The following is a 17,647-nucleotide window of genomic DNA, read 5'->3' on the forward strand; positions in this document are numbered from 1 at the left end:
CCATAATCAAATTACGTTTAAGAATGTAGAGAATATACTTCGCTCGCAGAAGAGAAACACTTATGTCGTCGCAATGTTGGGCCGACTGGCACAACAGACTTCCCGCATATAGCGCTATTAGGATATCCCGGCCGAGAATATGGGCATGAAACTGAGTGGTTTTGTATGGGAGCACTTATCAGTGAACAATATGTTTTAACAGAAGCACATTGTGTATCGCGCCGCTGTGAATATAATGTGTAAGTTTTGAAATAATAATTTAGTTGGTCAAAAAATTTTTTCAATGAACAAACAACGAAATGTTGCTTTTCGGCATGTTACTTATCTCAAATTATGCCAATCAATAAATTTGACGTCTGTTATTGTATGTGCATTATAATTTAGAGATAATTTTGAATTGGGTGGATATACGAGTAATTTTCTTCACTTTGTTCCCTGTGTAATATAATTAATGCTTTTTTTTTCTTTTCTACATTCTTTTCAAAGTTGATACTCAGTTTTATTGCACTATCACACTCGGCTAGTATTTGAACTAATTAATTTTTAAGTATCTCTCTGTTTTAGGAATGAACCAACGGTAGTGTTGTTAGGGGTCACGAATGTTGATGATACGAACCACAGACAAGAAATAAAAGTTTCAAAGACAATATTACATCAAGATTCCTCTTACCAAAAGGAGATAGCACTAGTAAAATTAGAAAGACCAATAGAAATGAGTTCGTATGTGCGTCCGGCATGCCTAAAGGCATATGTTGACCCTCCTGTTACAGAAGTTTTTGTTACCGAATGGCATCTTCGGCATGGAGGCATCAATAAAGATTTGATCAAAGTATCAGTAGATATTTCAGAAAAGCCCTGCAATAATGGTCCAACAAGTGATATATATGCACATGATTTCCATATTTGCACAAATTCATATCGATATCTAAAGGTTAGTTAAAGAATCTTTCTCATCTACAGTTATCTATAGGGTCAACACAAAATAGAAATCAGAATTGTTTATTTCTTTTTAACAAATTATGCAGCAATCTAATTCAGTGTTTTTAAAATTTAATTGCGAATACTCTTTTGAATCCTTCTTATCTTTAGGAATTTTTAGAATGCGAGTCTTGATCTTGTTGGTGGTCCAATGTATATATATCACAATAATGACGTTACCTCGTGTATGTACGACATAGTTGGTGTGACTTCGGAAAGAGGACAGGATGATCAACCAGACCTAAACAGACGAGTTAGTTACTGGTTCATTAAGTGGATTGAAGATGAAGTTTGGCCTGAGGAAAGTCAACTAAACAACTTATTGACATGAGGGCTTGTAACAGAATCCTCACTCTATTTGCAAATAACTAACAAATAAAACTGTTCCCATTTATTCCTACTTTTATCGTCTCCTTTCTCAAAGTAGATTATTTACATATTTTTTTTCTGATTGATACAATATTGAATAATATTGCCTTAGTTACAATATGTCATAACACACTAATATTTCCCAAGGGAAATATGAAATGATCATATTGTCCCAAGGGAAATATGAATTGTCATATTTCACTACAAATTTTTTTTATTTTTTAATTGATTTATATTCACCAATTCGTTCGTTCTGCAGGCGCCAAAGATTTCCATAATTAAAACGACCTTCAAAATTATGGATGTAACAATCTATTTAATAGAGGAGAATCACAATGAAATTTTTACCTTATACATCAAAAAAATGTCATTAGGAGCTTCTCGCAAGAATTTTTTGAGCTGTTGTCGAGACAACACCTCTGATTTTTTAGGAATGTATCCTTTATTTTTATTCTTCACAAATGCTTCTACTTCATCGAACAGTTTAACATCAGTTTTTTCCCTTAAATGTAACATTGACCTTAGCATCGATAATTTTGGCCACAACGTATTTGGTGAATATTTGTGCGACTACGGATAGAATAAATTAGTCATACGTCAAAAATAACAAAAATCAGCAAAATACCAAATCTTCAAAAAATGCAAGCAAAATATTTTCGTCGACACCATTCACCGAATTTTCTCTTCTCCATTCTTGAAAGTCTTCATACACTTTACTGTAAGCAGCTTGTGATAGCACGTAGTTCGACATTTCATCAATTTTATTTATGACAGGACGCGACAATCAAAGCAGCCAACCATGATATTTACAAACACCCTTAGCAACGTTACCAATCCGATTAATTCAAAAATTTAGAATCCAATATTTTTTGCAACAATATTGTATCAATCAGAAAAAAACTATTGATTACAACACGGGAAATATGAATTATGTCCCTTGGTTGTCTATACATCCCTCGGGTTGCACCCTCGGGATGTAACTAGCCAACCTCGGGAAATATAGTATTCATATTTCCCTAGTTGTAATAATAGCTATTATTGTGCTAGGGTGTTAAACGTTCATTGTATTTCAAGTCAGACAATGTTTTCTTTGGGTTTCTTTATTGAACAAAAAGGCGCCTGCCAAACAAAAAAAAACAAATGTAATGATTTACAACTTAAAACGATTTACACGTTAAGAAGAAACATCCCTGACGATTCACATACTAATATTAAAATGACGGACCCTCACAGACTTTGCTTTCAATACCTTCAATAAATATCAAGACTACACCGCCATTTTGATTACTCATTTCTGTCTGGTTCTCTCACTCACCTACAACATACTAACCACTAGATGCATAAAATAATTAATTTCAACACTCCTTAATTATTTTAGAACAAAATGATTCAAACAATTTTTTTGGGAGAGATTTTGTAAATATATCAGCAAGTTGGTTACCACTGTCAACATGTTTGAATGTGACCGTCTTGTCAACATGTTCTTGAATGAACCTCCGTGGGATTTCTATATGCTTCTTTTCTTTTGTAGTTTTACCTTCATGAGCGTTGTACATCATATGAATTGCCGCTTGATTATCGATAAGTAATTCGATGGGTTTATCTTCCTTTACAATTTCAAGTTCCAGACAAATTCTTTTGATCCAACAAACATCGTCGATTGCAGACACGGCTGCTCGGTACTCTGCTTCAGCAGTGGATGTTGCTACCAAACGTTGTTTCTGTGTGTACCAAACGATTAGTCCTCCTCTCATCACAAGTACTCCCGTAGTTGAATGTTTAGTCTCAGGATCTCCACCATAGTCGGAATCCGAGTAAGCAACGAGTGTGTCGCTTCCGTCAAAGAAGATACCATGATTTGGTGTTCCTTTGAGATATTGAAAAATCCTTTTTACCATTCGCCAGTGACTCATCATTGCCTTTCCGTTAAAGCGACTTAGAAAGTTAACAGCAAAACTTATATCCGGTCGAGAAATTATGGCCAGGTACAACAGGCTTCCAATCGCTTCTCTGTATGGGATAGATGGCGGTATGGGTTGACTGTTCATCTTGTCCTCTTCTCCTGTTACCATGCTTTTCTCAATGGAAGTTGACTTTGCATTGCACGTATCGAATTTAAAGCGTCGAATAATCTTCTTTGTATACTTTGGTTGACCTACAAAGATGCCTTCTTTGTCAATGTGAATTTCCATTCCGAGGTATGCGACCTTGTTTTGAACTTGACGGCTGTATGTGATTTCGAATTTTGAGTTGATGATGTCGAGTATCTTGTAGATTTCCTTTTCATCATAGCCAGCGATAAGTCCGTCGTCGACGAACAAAGTTATTAGGATAGTCTTATCCTTATTATAAAACAAACAGGGATCATCATCGGTGTTCATTAATCCTATTTTCTTCTCAAAGAATTTTGAAATCGTATCATGCCAGTTCCTCGGAGCCTGTTTCAGTCCATATAATCCTTTCTGTAATTGGCAGACATAGTTGGTGCCATCTTCAAATCCTTTCGGTTGATGCATGTAAATTTCCTCCTCCAGGTTACCATATAGGAAAGCTGTCTTGACATCAAAGGGAACAAGTTTTATCTTCTGGGTAGCTGCATGACTCAGCATAAGACGAATTGAAGTATGACAAGCTACTGGACTGAACGTTTCCGTATAATCAATCCCTTCTTCTTGTTCAAAACCGCGTGCTACTAAACGTGCTTTCACTCTTCCATCTGCCTTCTCACGTAACACCCATCTGCATGTCAACGGTTGAACTCCTTCGGGGCATTTCACAAGTCTCCAAGTTTTCATTTGTGTCAAAGAATTAAGTTCTTCTTGCATTGCACGTTTCCATCTATCATTCTTCAGTTCCTCATTGACAGTGATATCCTGGATTTCTCCTATCAAAGCTACATTTGCACTTCTGTTCGGTGTGAGATCGTCGAGTACATAATCTTTCAGTCGGTGTGGCATTGTTATCGCTGATCGATCACGAAGTCCTCGTCTTGTCTGAGGTGTTGTCTCTTCATCTTCATCTTCAGTAATTTCGCCTTCAAGATTTTTTTGTTCTTGATCTTCATCCTTCAGACTTGTATCAGACTCGCATTCTTCATCTTCATGACCTAGATCAGTCTTTTCAGATATTATTGGCACACTTCCTATAATGTCTCGGTATCTCGTTTTCTCTTCATCAAATATCACATTGTCAGAGCAAATGACTTCTCTTTCTCCAGGTATGTCTATTCGATAGCTTGATGACTCGGTGTCATATCCAACAAAGATTTCCTTCCTAGACTTCTTGTCGAGTTTCTTCCTTCTATGATCAGTTTTCAGAACGTAGCAATCACATCCGAAACTCCTCAGTTTGTTGATATGAAAATGACTGAGCTGGTGCCAGTCTGACTCAAGGTGAACACAACGTAGTTGACAGCTTCTGCCCATAGATTTTCTTTCAAATTTGGCGCATGTATGACCGACCTCGCAGATTCCACCACGGTTCGCATTTCCCTTTCAACTCTGCCATTCTGTTGTGGTGTGTGAACGTTTGAGAACGTATGCCTGATTCCTCGCTCCTCCAAAAGTTGACATGTGGTTTTGTTCTTTATTTCAGTTCCATGATCCGACCTCAGTTCTTTCACCTTCCTTCCAAATTGGTTTTCAACTTGTGTCAGAAATATCTTCAGCTTGTCTGGAGCTTCATCTTTGGACTTCAGATAGTAAACGGTCCGAAAGTGCGAATAAATCATCTTTAAAGATCAGGAAATACTTCGCTCCTCCGATCGACATGACATTCATTTCCCCAAGATCTACATGAACTAGATCCAATGATTGAGCTGCTACCTTCTCATTTTTGGGATGTGAAATTCGATGTTGTTTCCCATAAATGCATGCTTCACAGACTCGATTGTTCCAGTCATCTATGCACTTGATGTTATTCCTGTCTAGGATGTCCTTGACGTATTTCAGGTTCTGATGTGCAAGTCTCTCATGCCAGGTGACAATTGAAGTTGCAATTAGGCTGGTGTTCATACTGGGTAGTCGGAGCATCACTCCATACAAATTTCCTTCTTGTTGAGCCATGGTAAGAACAGTTTGGTTGTCACTTGACTTGATAATTGATGATACATCTTTGTTGCACGTCTCAATGTGTCCTCTGTCCATCACTTGACTGAGTGAAATCAAGTTAAAGTTCAAACCTGGTACATAGAGCACATCTTCCAGAATGACTAGTCTACAGTTGTTACCATTGTAGGCTTCAAGTTCTATGTCTCCAACCGCTGAGGCGTTGAGTTGATTTGAGTCTCCCATAATGACTGTTACAGGTTGCTTCAGTTGTCTCAGCTTTTGTTAGAAGTCATATGTTGTGTGGCTTGGTACCAGTTAGCATTGACATCTTCTACTCGTTGTTGTTTTGGGAGCTCAGTACTCGACAAACCGACGACTACATAAAGTTTGTTCGAACGACCTCCGAATCTTCTCTCATTCCTTTCCGACCTCTCATTATCCAATTTGTCATCATTCTTCTTTGGGCACTCCTTGGAAAAATGACCTATTTGACCACAGAGATGACAGGGGTAATTTTCTTTACAGTAGGCCAAATACTTTCCACAAGGTTTGTTTCTGCAGTACTTCTTTATATGTCCCTTCTGTCCACATTTGAAACAAATGCTGGCAGCACTTCCGCCTTGCTTGTTTTGTTTTGTTTTTGATTGTCTTGTTGGCTTCTCTTCTTGTACTGCATCACGAGTGGGTTGTTGCTTGTAGTTTCACTTGATCCTTCGGCTGCTTTAATTCTGTCTCTTCTAATCTCAACTTCTCAATCAGTTTTGAGATGGTTCTCTGATTTCCAGTGACATTGTCCCATGATGTGCGAAAATGGTAGAGACGTTGTGGCAATATGGTGAGCATTCGAGTCATTGCCCACTGTTCATAGTCGTTTCCATCCTGTGCACTGAGATCTTGAGCTAGTTGTTTTATTTCATTTCAGTTTTCAATAGCTGATTTTGTGCTGTCAAACAGAAAGCCGAAAATTTTTCGCTGCAGACCTTCAATTTTATAATCTGACATTTTGCCATACAAATTCTCTAACTTTTCGAACATTTGTTGGGACGTTTTACAACACATGATGTGTTTCGCAATTTGGTTACTAACATTTAAGCCAATAATTGTCTTAGCCTCTACGTCTTTATCTAACCACTCTTTTACTTCTTTTTGGTTTGGATCACCAGATGGTTTTGGCTCTGCACCAATTACACAATCAAAACATTTCTTCGAATTTAAAATTAAAATAATTTTAAAACGCCAGGCTTGATAATCTACTTCACCATTTTGATCTTCCGACAACATTTCAATATTCGACTTTGTTGTGTCCATTTTGCAATGACGTTTTTACGTTATGCTCCTGACAAATGATGGTTTCGCTGGGCAGGTCTCGACTGAAGGCGACTTGGTTGTTTCCTACTGGACTACACTCTGCTGAGTTCGACAACGTTTCTGATACTCAAGACTTGTACAACAATAACAGAGGTTGAACTGATTTAACTGACTTTTATTGCTTGTCTGACTTGTCCAGCGTCTCTGGGCCCATAACCTGTTAAACTTTCTTTGTATTTCAAGTCAGACAATGTTAAGTTTTCTTTGGGTTTCTTTTAAATTTGGATCAGGTTAACACTATCCCTAATAATCGTAACGTTTTTCGTGATTTTATATTTTGAAATATTACTAATTTACAAGTTAATGTCACCGTTGATTCAATCTTTGGTAACAGTCTCCATCACATTTCGTATTCGTGGTCTCTTCCTAATTTTATGTTTTCGTTCTGTCTCCTGAAACTGAAATATTTGACTTTGCCAACGGGAATTATCATCTACTTAATGATTATCTGGGTTCTGTAGATTGAGAAAGTTGTTTCGTCGCTCTGGAAGTGAATATTAAAGTTCCAGTTGTTTATAGATTTATTCCACTAAAAACTGTCAAACTGAACGGTTCATCATATCCTAGATGGTTCAATACAGAATTAAAAAATCTGATTCGTAAGGAAAAAGCAGCTCATTCAGTTTTTCGTAAATCGTTATTCGCTCAGTTTGTTTCTTCTGTATATGAAAAGAACAATAGGAAGTTCAGTATTAATTTTATTCCGGACACGTAAATAAATGATCATGGTTTAAAAGTGTCTATTGCTGAGGTGTTTGAGCACATTTCTCAAATAAACTCCTCCTCCAATTATGGTCCAGATGAGGTTCCAAGCATTCTCTTCAAAAACTGTGTCTTCACAATTTCTCTCCCATTGATTTTGTTATTTCAACTGTCGTTATATTATTCCCATTTTCAAAACTGGTGGATAGAACTGATAATTGCAGAGGTGTGTGTAACCAATGTGTTATTGAAAAGATTTTTGACTTCATAGTGTCTGAATAATTGCAGTGGATGTCGTCCTGCATAATTTCTGAAAAAGAACATGGTTTAGATAAAAATAGATCAACTCTGTCGAACTTAGTAGAATACTATTCCTTTCTTAATTATGCTTTTGTCAATAAACTTAACGTCATTCTTAAGTGATAGACAGCAGAAGGTGAGAATTTACTTAATTTAAAATTGTCTTCTATTTCATTTTTTTAAATTTCTGTAGAATTTAAAGGTATTATGTATTATTGAAGTGGTGTGGTCCTGTAAGAATTTCTACGTTAAACATATAACGTTACGACCTAGATTTCCAGGTAAGGTACCAAATGTATAGCTTGAAGCCAATTCTAGATGTAATTCTGAAAAATGGCAGAATTTTTATCTGTGTAAAAGAAAACTCTTTCAACCTGTCAGCTTTGTCTACAAAAATTTACAATTTTAAACATATTCTAAGTTTCTCGTTCTGAAAAAATGACTGCGTATATTAAGAAAAAAAGGGAAAATATAAGCCCCACCCACCCACCCTATCTCAACCGTAATCATTTTTTTTTTATTTGTCGTTAGCAGGGGGGTGGTTTTAATTGCCAATCTTGTTTTTCTAGAAGAAATTGCTATGTGAAACCTGTTCTTGAGCAATCGTGTTGTTTAAAGCAAACTATTTCTATCTGGCTTTAATTATTTTCACTTAATATACACGGCATTTCTTGAACAATACGGTACTCAAAAACATGTCTTACATGGTAATTCGTTCTAGAGAAATAAGGATTTTGTAGTTGAGCTCGCTCTCTTGTCACACGACGATTAAAAGAAATCGTCACAAGTAAGGAAGGGTGGGTGGGCGGGGCTTATATTTTGCGTTTTTTTTTAATATACGCAGTCGTCGTTTAATAACAAAACCTTAAAACAGCTGACTACATATATTAAGAAAAAAAGGCATAATATTAACCCCGCCCACCTACCCTATCTCTATCGTGACGATTTTTCCTTCACGTCGTGAGCCAAGACATAAAAAAAATTACCATTTTAAATATCTTTTAAGTTTCTGGTTGTGAAAGGATGAGTACGTATATTAAGAAATAAAGACAAAATATAGTAGTATTGAAAAATTGCGTTGTGAAAAAGTTGTCTAAAAATCCACAAAAATTCTGAGTCGTATATTTGGGGGTAGTGATTTGAAAAATATAATATACCTATCTGTGGTCCCGAGGCAGAGCCTTAGAAATATTCAATTTGAAATTCATTTTATTTAATGGCAAAAATATCCATGCTTCAAAAAATAACTTCAGCAGGTCGCGATCTACAGAAGAACTTCTTTAGGTAATTTTAAAAGTAGTCGAAATTTTCGTAAATATTATTATAGATTTCTATATAATGCAAAATAACGTTACATAATATTGTTATATTATACTGTCACATGACATTGTTTTGTAACAGTATACAAACTTTGTTAAGTATAGCTCCCATAGATTTTGTTGCTTGGGTTTGTCAGAAAATCTGTTTATAACAAAATTTTTCAACATGTTCAAATCAAATCAAATCAAATCAAATACCTTTATTGATGTGACAACCGCAGTTTTACATAAGTCAAAATTCCAAATTAAATACATAATGCCGGCTTAAAGTTACATAACATTATTAAAATTAAAATTACATAGAATGTAATCCTCAAATGAATAAAACCAATTTCTAATGGCAAAAGACCGTACTTGTTTTTTAAATTTGGGCAGTGGCAAAATACGGACATTTGGTGGCAACATATTAAAAAATTTAACTCCGTAGTATCTTGTACAGTTTTGAGTGCATGTTAATCTATTATGTTTCGATATTAAGTTGTTGCTATGTCTAGTATAATACTTATGGGTATCAGCATGGCAATAATAGTCTTGAAAATTTTGTTTAACGTACATTAAGCTTGAAAAGATATATAAGGAAGAAAAGTCATAATCTCTAAATTAATAAAATTCTGTCTACAATCTGCCCTATAGTTTAATTCAGACATCACCCTTATTACCCTTCTCTGTAACTTAAAAATTAAATGTCTGATGTGAGAATGTCCCCAAACCAAAATACCATAGAACAACGTGGACTGAAATAAAGCAAAATAGGCAGTTTTTAATATTGTCAAGGACACCTTGTCTTTTAGTTGCCTTAACAGAAACGTAACTGACGATAATTTGTGAGAAACAGCAATTCCCTGTGCATTCCAATTTAATTTATGATTAATATTAATGCCTAGAAATAAAGTATGGTCAGCAAATATGTTACTGTATTTAACAGTAGAGGTTTTCAGTGAAAAAAGCATTCTGACGGTTTTATCTTGATTTATTGAAAGTAAATTATTGATAAACCATTTAGTAGCTCTCGCCTGCGTGTCCCTATCCTGCATTAATACGTCGTTATACTCATTGTTACTATTTAGAAGTGAGGTATCATCTGCAAATAGTGTACATTTCGTATCTTGTAAATGTAGCGGTAAATCATTAATGTAAATTAGAAAAAGTAAAGGGCCCAGGACGGATTCTTAGGGGACCCCTTTTCTAATGGTTGCAAATTCCGATAACTCTCCATTGTAAATTACTCTTTGCAACCTATTTCCTAGAAAGGACGATATTAATCTACAACTCTCAGGAAGTAAATAGTAGCAATAGAGTTTCCGAATCAATACAGAATGGGACACGCAGTCGAAAGCTTTCCTCAAATCTAAAAAAGTCGCGGAAGCAACTTTACCTTGGTGTAAACAATCATTTATTCCATCTACAAAATTAATGATGGCATTTGAACTACATTTTCAGTTCGAAAACCAAATTGGTTTCGACAAATCAGATTATTCTGTTCTAAATATGAATTTAATTGTAGATATATATTTTTTTTCCAATATTTTAGAGAATATCGGCAAAAGGCAAATTGGCCGGTAGTTACCCATATTATTTTTTTCACCCTTCTTAAAAATCGGAATGACGGTAGCTATTTTCAGACAATTGGGAAAGGTAGATCTTACTTTACAATTGTTTATCAATTTTGTCAGTGGGGAGATTATCACATCTTTAATACTTTTTATGAGATCCACACTGATACCATAACAATCATTAGCTTTATTGTTACGTAATTTGTCTATTATTTCACGAACATGGGTACAAGATACTACGTCGAACTTAAAATAAGATCTTTCATGATTACTTTTACAATCACTATTTGAACATAATAAAGAAATAGGATCACAATTGGGAGGAGACATATTATTGACAATACTATTTGCTATGCTGTTAAAATAATTATTAAAGTCCTTAGCATTTAGATTACAGTTGTTGGAGTCATGATTTATATTAATACTGTTATTTTTATTTTTAATGACCTCCCAAGTAGCTTTGACACAGTTTTTAGAATTTTTTATATATTCATCATTAGCCTTTATTTTTGCTAACCTAATTTCATTTTGATATAATTTCTTTTGCGTAATCATAGCTACTTTTACATCATCGTTATTTGTAAGTAAATATAACTCCTGTAAGAAAGACAATTTCTCTTTTATTAGTCTAAGTTTATCATTGAATCAACTAATTCTTTTGGGGTTATCCGTCTTAATAATTTTTACAGGAAACGAAAGATGATAATAATGTAAAGTGATTTCAAGAAATCTCTGAACACCAGTATTTGGATTACTCTCAAATTTTTGAAGCTCAAAGGTCCAATCTACACCATATAAATAATGATATAAATCAAATTTTCCAAGTTTGGTTATAGGCCTTATTTGTTTATAATAGTTCATAACTGGATAAGTTGAACAGTCAAATTGTAACAACATACCTATGTGATCAGATAGACCTAAATATAGAGGATCTAGTTGAAATTGAAAACTGATATTAGTAAATATATTGTCAATACGATTAGACCCTCTTGTATTGAAATGTACAGTTGGTATGAGATTATAGCTTAAAAATAAGTCGCATAGTAAAGTTTTCTTCATACTGGTAGAATTAAACACTACATTAAAGTCTCCACCTATGATAATATTTTGATGGTGTTCCAATTTACTTAATAATTTATTCATAATATCTACAAATAAATTGAATTCCCCTGCCGGAGGACGATAAATGTTGACAATTGTTACATTAATATCAATTAATTTAATTGCTGAAATTTCACATACTTTTCTATCGAAAATTGTTCAAGATTACACAGTCGTATGCATTTTAAATTTTGAGCTGTAAAAATAATAGATCCACCATAATTTTCTTGATCTCTTTCTTTTTAACAATTCAATTCACATTCCGTTTTTGAGAACCAGTGTTCACAGATGCATAACACTGAAATGGAGTCATAGATAGTTAATAGTTCTAGTGCTCCTATTTTATTGCGCATGGAGGAAATATTTACAAACAGTATTTTCATTTTATTTTTTACTTTGCTGGTGACGTTACCTTGATTATTTTTACTAAAAAATTGAACCTCCTAACACATACACCTGGAGGCCAAAAGTTAGGTAGAGACAGATTTGCACATAGTGAGAAAGGGACTCCAATTTTGAAAGCAGAGTTGTTACCCACTGTATAAAGTTTTTCTACAATAAAATCCTCATCCGGATATTCTTCTTTGAGATAGTTGACTACAGTATTTTCGGTGGCATTTTTATTGCTGATTCTTCCTAAATACAACCATGCACGTTTAGCTGTACCAATAAGAAGTCCTTTAGAACGATCCTCAATTGCTGTACTTATTTTAGCTATCTGTTTCTTTTTTCTATCACGTTTGTAAGAGACTTCTTTCCAAGGAATATCCTTAGGGACATCAGAAATCGTATTATTGTTTTCTACTTGCGTTTTAATTATCCTTGTAGCCTGGACTTTTCTTGAATTGTCTTTATTAGCTGTTACTGGATTATCTGGTCTGGAATTGTCCTGATTTTCTTGATCAGCTAGTACATTTTGAGAGGATAATCATCTGATAATCATCTGAGTAAATATAACGATTTCGTATTATAGTGGTAAACACGAGTTTAAACGTGGACAAAGGGATTACTTCAGACACAATCTTTAATTAAAAATTCTAATTTTTTTTTATTTATGTCTTTTTAGTTTAAGCGTTATAAATATTGTGTTAATTATGTGCTCTTATTGTAATTGGAGTTATCCGTCAACAAGATAATGACAATAACGATGTATGTTAATATTATTAACTTTTACGTAAGTAATAACAAATAAAAATGTAAACGAAGAAAAAGACGTGGGTTTTGCGTGTCACCTTTACTTCTAACAAATCATAATGAACCATTAGGTCTCACTTGTGTTGATCTCATTGATGTACACCGTGACGAGGAAACGTTGTCGTCCCTGCATTCACCCGCCGTAATTATCCAATTTGCATGATGATAAGAGTAGCACTAAAGTAGCAGAGAACATGAGCTGTATACTCCAGTGTACGTTTAACAGTAAAGAAATGCATAAATTCCTGATTGTTGTTATAATGACATTGGTTAAAAATGCTTATACAGAGAGCATTGTTGGTAAGTTGATTTTTTCTTTCAATAACTCTATTTTGAAAATAAAGTTATATCTGTATAACACTTTTTGTTTTCTCATTTTGGGAAAAAAATTATGTTTAACACCGGTAATCATGAAAAAAATTTTGTACTTAGTTATATTTTTCTAAAATGCTTGTATATTATTTGCATTAATTTTGGTGTCGTTAAACTAAGTACGTCATTTGTCCCTTTTTTAAATCATTTCATCGTCTTTATGTTTTTTTATAGGACCGCCTTGCATCCTTAATTCATCTAACACTCATGGTAGGTGTCTAGTGCCACACATCTGCAGGATGTTTGAAGAGGTACCAGGGCCGGGGAAAAAACTACCGAAATACACTTATTGTGACGAAAAAGTTAGCGAAATATTCCTTATTTGTTGCCCAGAAATTTATCAACCAGGTTACATAACTGAAAACAGTACGTAAAAATGAACTTCGTGTGCATCGAAAATAAAACCATAATCAAATTACGTTTAAGAATGTAGAGAATATGCTTCGCTCACAAAAGAGAAACAATTATGTCGTCACAGTGTTAGGCCGGGTGGCACAGCAAACTTCCCCCATATAGCGCTATTAGGATATCCCGACCGAGAAAATTGGCTTCAAAATCAGTGGCTTTGTATGGGAGCACTTATCAGTGAACAATATGTTTTAACAGAAGCACATTGTATATCCCACCGCTCTGAGTATAATGTGTAAGTTTTGAAATAATAATTCAGTTGGTCAAAAATAATTTTTCAATGAACGCGTAACGAAATGTTACTTTTCCGGCACGTTAGTTATCTCAAATAATGCCAATCAATAAATTTGACGTCTGTTATTTTATGTGCATAATAATTTAGAGATAATTTTGAGTTGGGTGTATATACGAGTAATTTTATTCCCTGTGTTATATAACTTAATGTTTTTTTTTGTACATCCTCTTCAAAGTTGGTACACAGTTTTATTGCACGAATGCACTCTGTCTATTACACTCGGCTATTATTTGAACTAATAAATTTTTACGTATCTCTCTGTTTTAGGAGTGAACCAACGGTAGTGTTGTTAGGGATCGCGAATGGTGATGATACTACCCACAGGCAGGAAATAAAAGTTTCAAAGACAATTTTACATCAAGATCCCTCTAAGAAACAGGAGATAGCACTAGTAAAATTAGAAAAACCAATAGAAATGAGTTCGTATGTGCGTCCGGCATGCCTAAAGGCATATGTTGACATCCCTGTTACAAAAGTTTTTGTTACCGAATGGCATCTTAGGCGTGCTGCAAGAGTCATAAGTAAAGAGTTGATCGAAGTAACAGTAGATGTTCTAAGAGAACCCTGTAATAATGGTTCAACAAGTCCATATGCACAAGATTTCCATTTTTGCACAAGTCCACATCGACATGGTAAGGTTAGTTAAATGATCTTTCTCATCTACAGTTATCTATAGCGTCAACAGAAGATAGAAATCACAAGTGTTTTTTATTTTTAAAAAATTATGCAACAACCAAATTCAGTGTTTTTAAAATCGAAAACATGCGGATATACTTTTTAACCTTTCTTATCTTTAGGAATTTTTAGAATCGTGTTGGTAGTGCATTGTATATATTTCACAATAACGACTCGACCTCGTGTATGTACGACATAGTTGGTGTGACTTCGAAAAGAGGACAGGATGATCAACCAGACCTAAACAGACGAGTTAGTTACTGGTTCATTAAGTGGATTGAGGATGAAGTTTGGCCTGAGGAAATTCAACCAAAGAACTTATTTACATGAAGGCTTGTAGTACAATTCTCACCCTATTTGCAAATTATCATCAAATAAAACTGTCCCCATTTATTCCTTTTTTTATCCTCTCCTTTCTCAAAGTACGTTATTTACATATTTTATTGTGCTAGTGTCTCCGCATGTCTTAAAATAATATTTCTTTGCTACTTGCACAATATGTGTATAGAAATTTTCAACAAGGGAGTTTTTTAATTACTGAAGATCAGCGCCAAAATTGTAGATTATGGTCTACAATAATTTTTGTTTTGGAGTAGTGTTTTTGACAACGATCTTTGTCTTCTTGGTAAACATTTTTCAACTCGAGGGATGTCTTCCACAAGGTACATACACTAACTGACCACTCGAGAGATTTTGGCAGTTTTTCGAAACCATTTCTTTTATTTCATTTTTGAAATTTGTGTAGAATTCAAAGGTGTTATGTACTGTTAAAATGGTGTGGTTCCGTAAGAATTTCTTGATTAAACATATAACGTTACGACCTAGATTTCCATATAAGTTACCAAATGTATAGCTTGCCAATTCTAGATGTAATGCTGACAACTGGCTTGAATTCAGATTGTGAAAAAAAACTCTTTCAACCTGTCATCTTTATCTACAAATATTAACCATTTTAAACATGTTCTAAGCTTCCCGTTCTGAAAAAATGGCTGCGTTTATTAAGAAAAAAGGGAATATATAAGCCCCGCTCACACACCCTATCTCAACCGTGATGATTTTTTTTATTTGTCGTTAGTAGGGGGGCGGAGCCTAATTGCCTACTCCTTGTTCTTCTAGGAGAAATTGCTATGTGAAACCTGTTCTTGAGCAATCGTATTGTTTAAAGCAAACTATTTCTATTAAGTAAAAAAGAAAGCCAAGAGATAAGCCCCACCCTTCCCGATTTCAATCTGGTTTAAATTTTCACTTAATATACATGGTATTCTTTGAACAATACTCAAAAACATGTGATTTTGAAATTAAGCTCCTCCCTCTTGACTCACGACGAATTAAAGAAATCGTCACAATTGGGGAAGAATGGGTGGGCGGGGCTTGTATTTTGCTTTTTTTTTAATATACCTAGTCACCTTTTCACAACAAAATCTTAAAACAGCTGACTACATATATTAAGAAAAGAAAGGCATAATATTAACCACGCCCATCCGCGCCACCTCTATCGTGACGATTTTTCCTACACGTCGTGAGCCAAGAAATACAAAAATTTACCATTTTAAATATGTTTTAAGTTTCTTGTTCTCAAAAGATGACTACGTATATTAAGAAATAAAGACAAAATATAGTACTTTGAAAAATTGAGTTGTGAACAAGTTGCTTAAAAATCCACAAAATTTTTGAGACGTATATTTGGAGGTAGCGATTTGAAAAATATAGTGTGTCTGTGGGCCCGAGGCAAAATTCTAGAAATATTCAATTTGAAATTGATTTTATTTAATATTTTTATTACTAAAGAACAACGCCAAAGTTGAAGATTGTTTACAATAATTTTTGTATTGGAAAAGTATTTTTGACAACGATCTTTGTCTTCGTGGTAAACATTTTTCAACTCGAGGGACGTCTTCTACAAGGTACATACACTAACTGAGGTATTATGTTGCATTAAGTATTTGACGCACGATTTGAGTTCAAACATTCTTGATTGAAAGACAACAATTGTTATTCATTTATGCGAATTTTTGAATTATTCATTTTAAATTTTTATCTCAACGAAACTTATTTGCTTGGTAATTCAACAAGAAAAACTGTGGCCTAAATCTCGAGAAATCTTGGCAGTTTTTCGAACCAAATGACCGAAGGGTAAATTGACTGAATTTGTAAAATAAAAATTTATCCGGATAGAAATCAACAGCTCGAGTGTAATTCAGTAAAATAATTTTATGACAGCTGCGAAACAATCAAACACAAAAGCTACGTTTTTAACAATTAAAAAGAAAAGTTAATGTCTATCGTTCGATTTTAATGTTTCAAAAGTAAATTTAAATTTGTCTTCTATTTAAGTTTTGAAATTTCTGTAGAATTTAAAGATATTATCTACTATTGAAGTGGTGTGGTTCTGTAAGAATTTCTACGTTAAACATATAACGTTACGACCTAGATTTCCAGGTAAGGTACCAAATGTATAGCTTGAAGCCAATTCTAGATGTAATTCTGAAAAATGGCAGAATTTTTATCTGTGAAAAAGAAAACTCGTTCAATCTGTCAGCTTTGTCTACAAAAATTTACCATTTTAAACATATTCTAAGTTTCTAGGTCTGAAAGAATGACTCCGTATATTAAGAAAAAAAGGGAAAAGATAAGCCCCACCCACCCACCCTATCTCAATTGTAATAATTTTTTTTTATTTGTCGTTAGCAGGGGGGCGGAGCTTAATTGCCACTCTTGTTTTTCTAGGAGAAATTGCTATGTGAAACCTATTCTTGAGCAATCGTGTTGTTTAAAGCACACTATTTCCATCTGGCTTTAATTATTTTCACTTAATATACATGGTATTCCTTGAACAATACAGTACTCAAAAACATGTCTTACATGGTAATTTCTTGTAGAGAAATAAGGACTTTGCAATTAAGCTCCGCCTTTTTGGCTCACGACGAATAAAAAAATCGTCACAAATGAGGAAGGGTGGGTGGG

The 17,647-nt window shown here is 34.2% G+C and overlaps 2 protein-coding genes across 5 annotated transcripts in view; both read left to right on the forward strand.

Annotated features, from left to right (window-relative positions):
- Window positions 1–1,418, forward strand: part of LOC135129011 (serine protease snake-like) — a 2,023-nt gene extending 605 nt beyond the window's left edge. Inside the window, exons 3-6 of one of the 2 annotated variants that reach the window (XR_010280491.1) lie at window positions 23–239; window positions 565–720; window positions 771–931; window positions 1,100–1,418. Coding sequence is in view for 1 of the 2 variants with exons in the window: in XM_064056093.1 (XP_063912163.1) it covers window positions 23–239; window positions 565–931; window positions 1,100–1,309 (794 nt within the window). In the remaining variant the exon portion in view is untranslated. Of the gene's footprint in view, window positions 1–22; window positions 240–564; window positions 932–1,099 lie in introns of both variants that reach the window. The other variant, XM_064056093.1, reaches the window with a different exon arrangement.
- An 11,698-nt stretch (window positions 1,419–13,116) lies between these two features.
- LOC135129012 (serine protease snake-like) lies at window positions 13,117–15,076 on the forward strand. 3 transcript variants are annotated; one of them, XM_064056094.1, is made up of 5 exons: window positions 13,117–13,233; window positions 13,480–13,671; window positions 13,732–13,948; window positions 14,276–14,645; window positions 14,816–15,076. In XM_064056094.1, the coding sequence occupies exons 1-5, from the start codon at window positions 13,128–13,130 to the stop codon at window positions 15,011–15,013; spliced, it is 1,083 nt and encodes a 360-aa protein (XP_063912164.1). In that variant the 5' UTR covers window positions 13,117–13,127; the 3' UTR covers window positions 15,014–15,076. The 3 variants fall into 3 exon arrangements, with proteins under 3 accessions (XP_063912164.1, XP_063912165.1, XP_063912166.1); XM_064056095.1 differs by having other exon boundaries at window positions 14,276–14,640; window positions 14,806–15,076; XM_064056096.1 differs by having other exon boundaries at window positions 14,276–14,640.
- Window positions 15,077–17,647: the final 2,571 nt, after the last annotated feature.

This window comes from Zophobas morio, unplaced genomic scaffold (assembly GCF_036711695.1).
Source record: "Zophobas morio isolate AGI-343-1 ecotype UQ-CSIRO unplaced genomic scaffold, CSIRO_AGI_Zmor_V1 ptg000014l, whole genome shotgun sequence".
NCBI lineage: Eukaryota > Metazoa > Arthropoda > Insecta > Coleoptera > Tenebrionidae > Zophobas > Zophobas morio.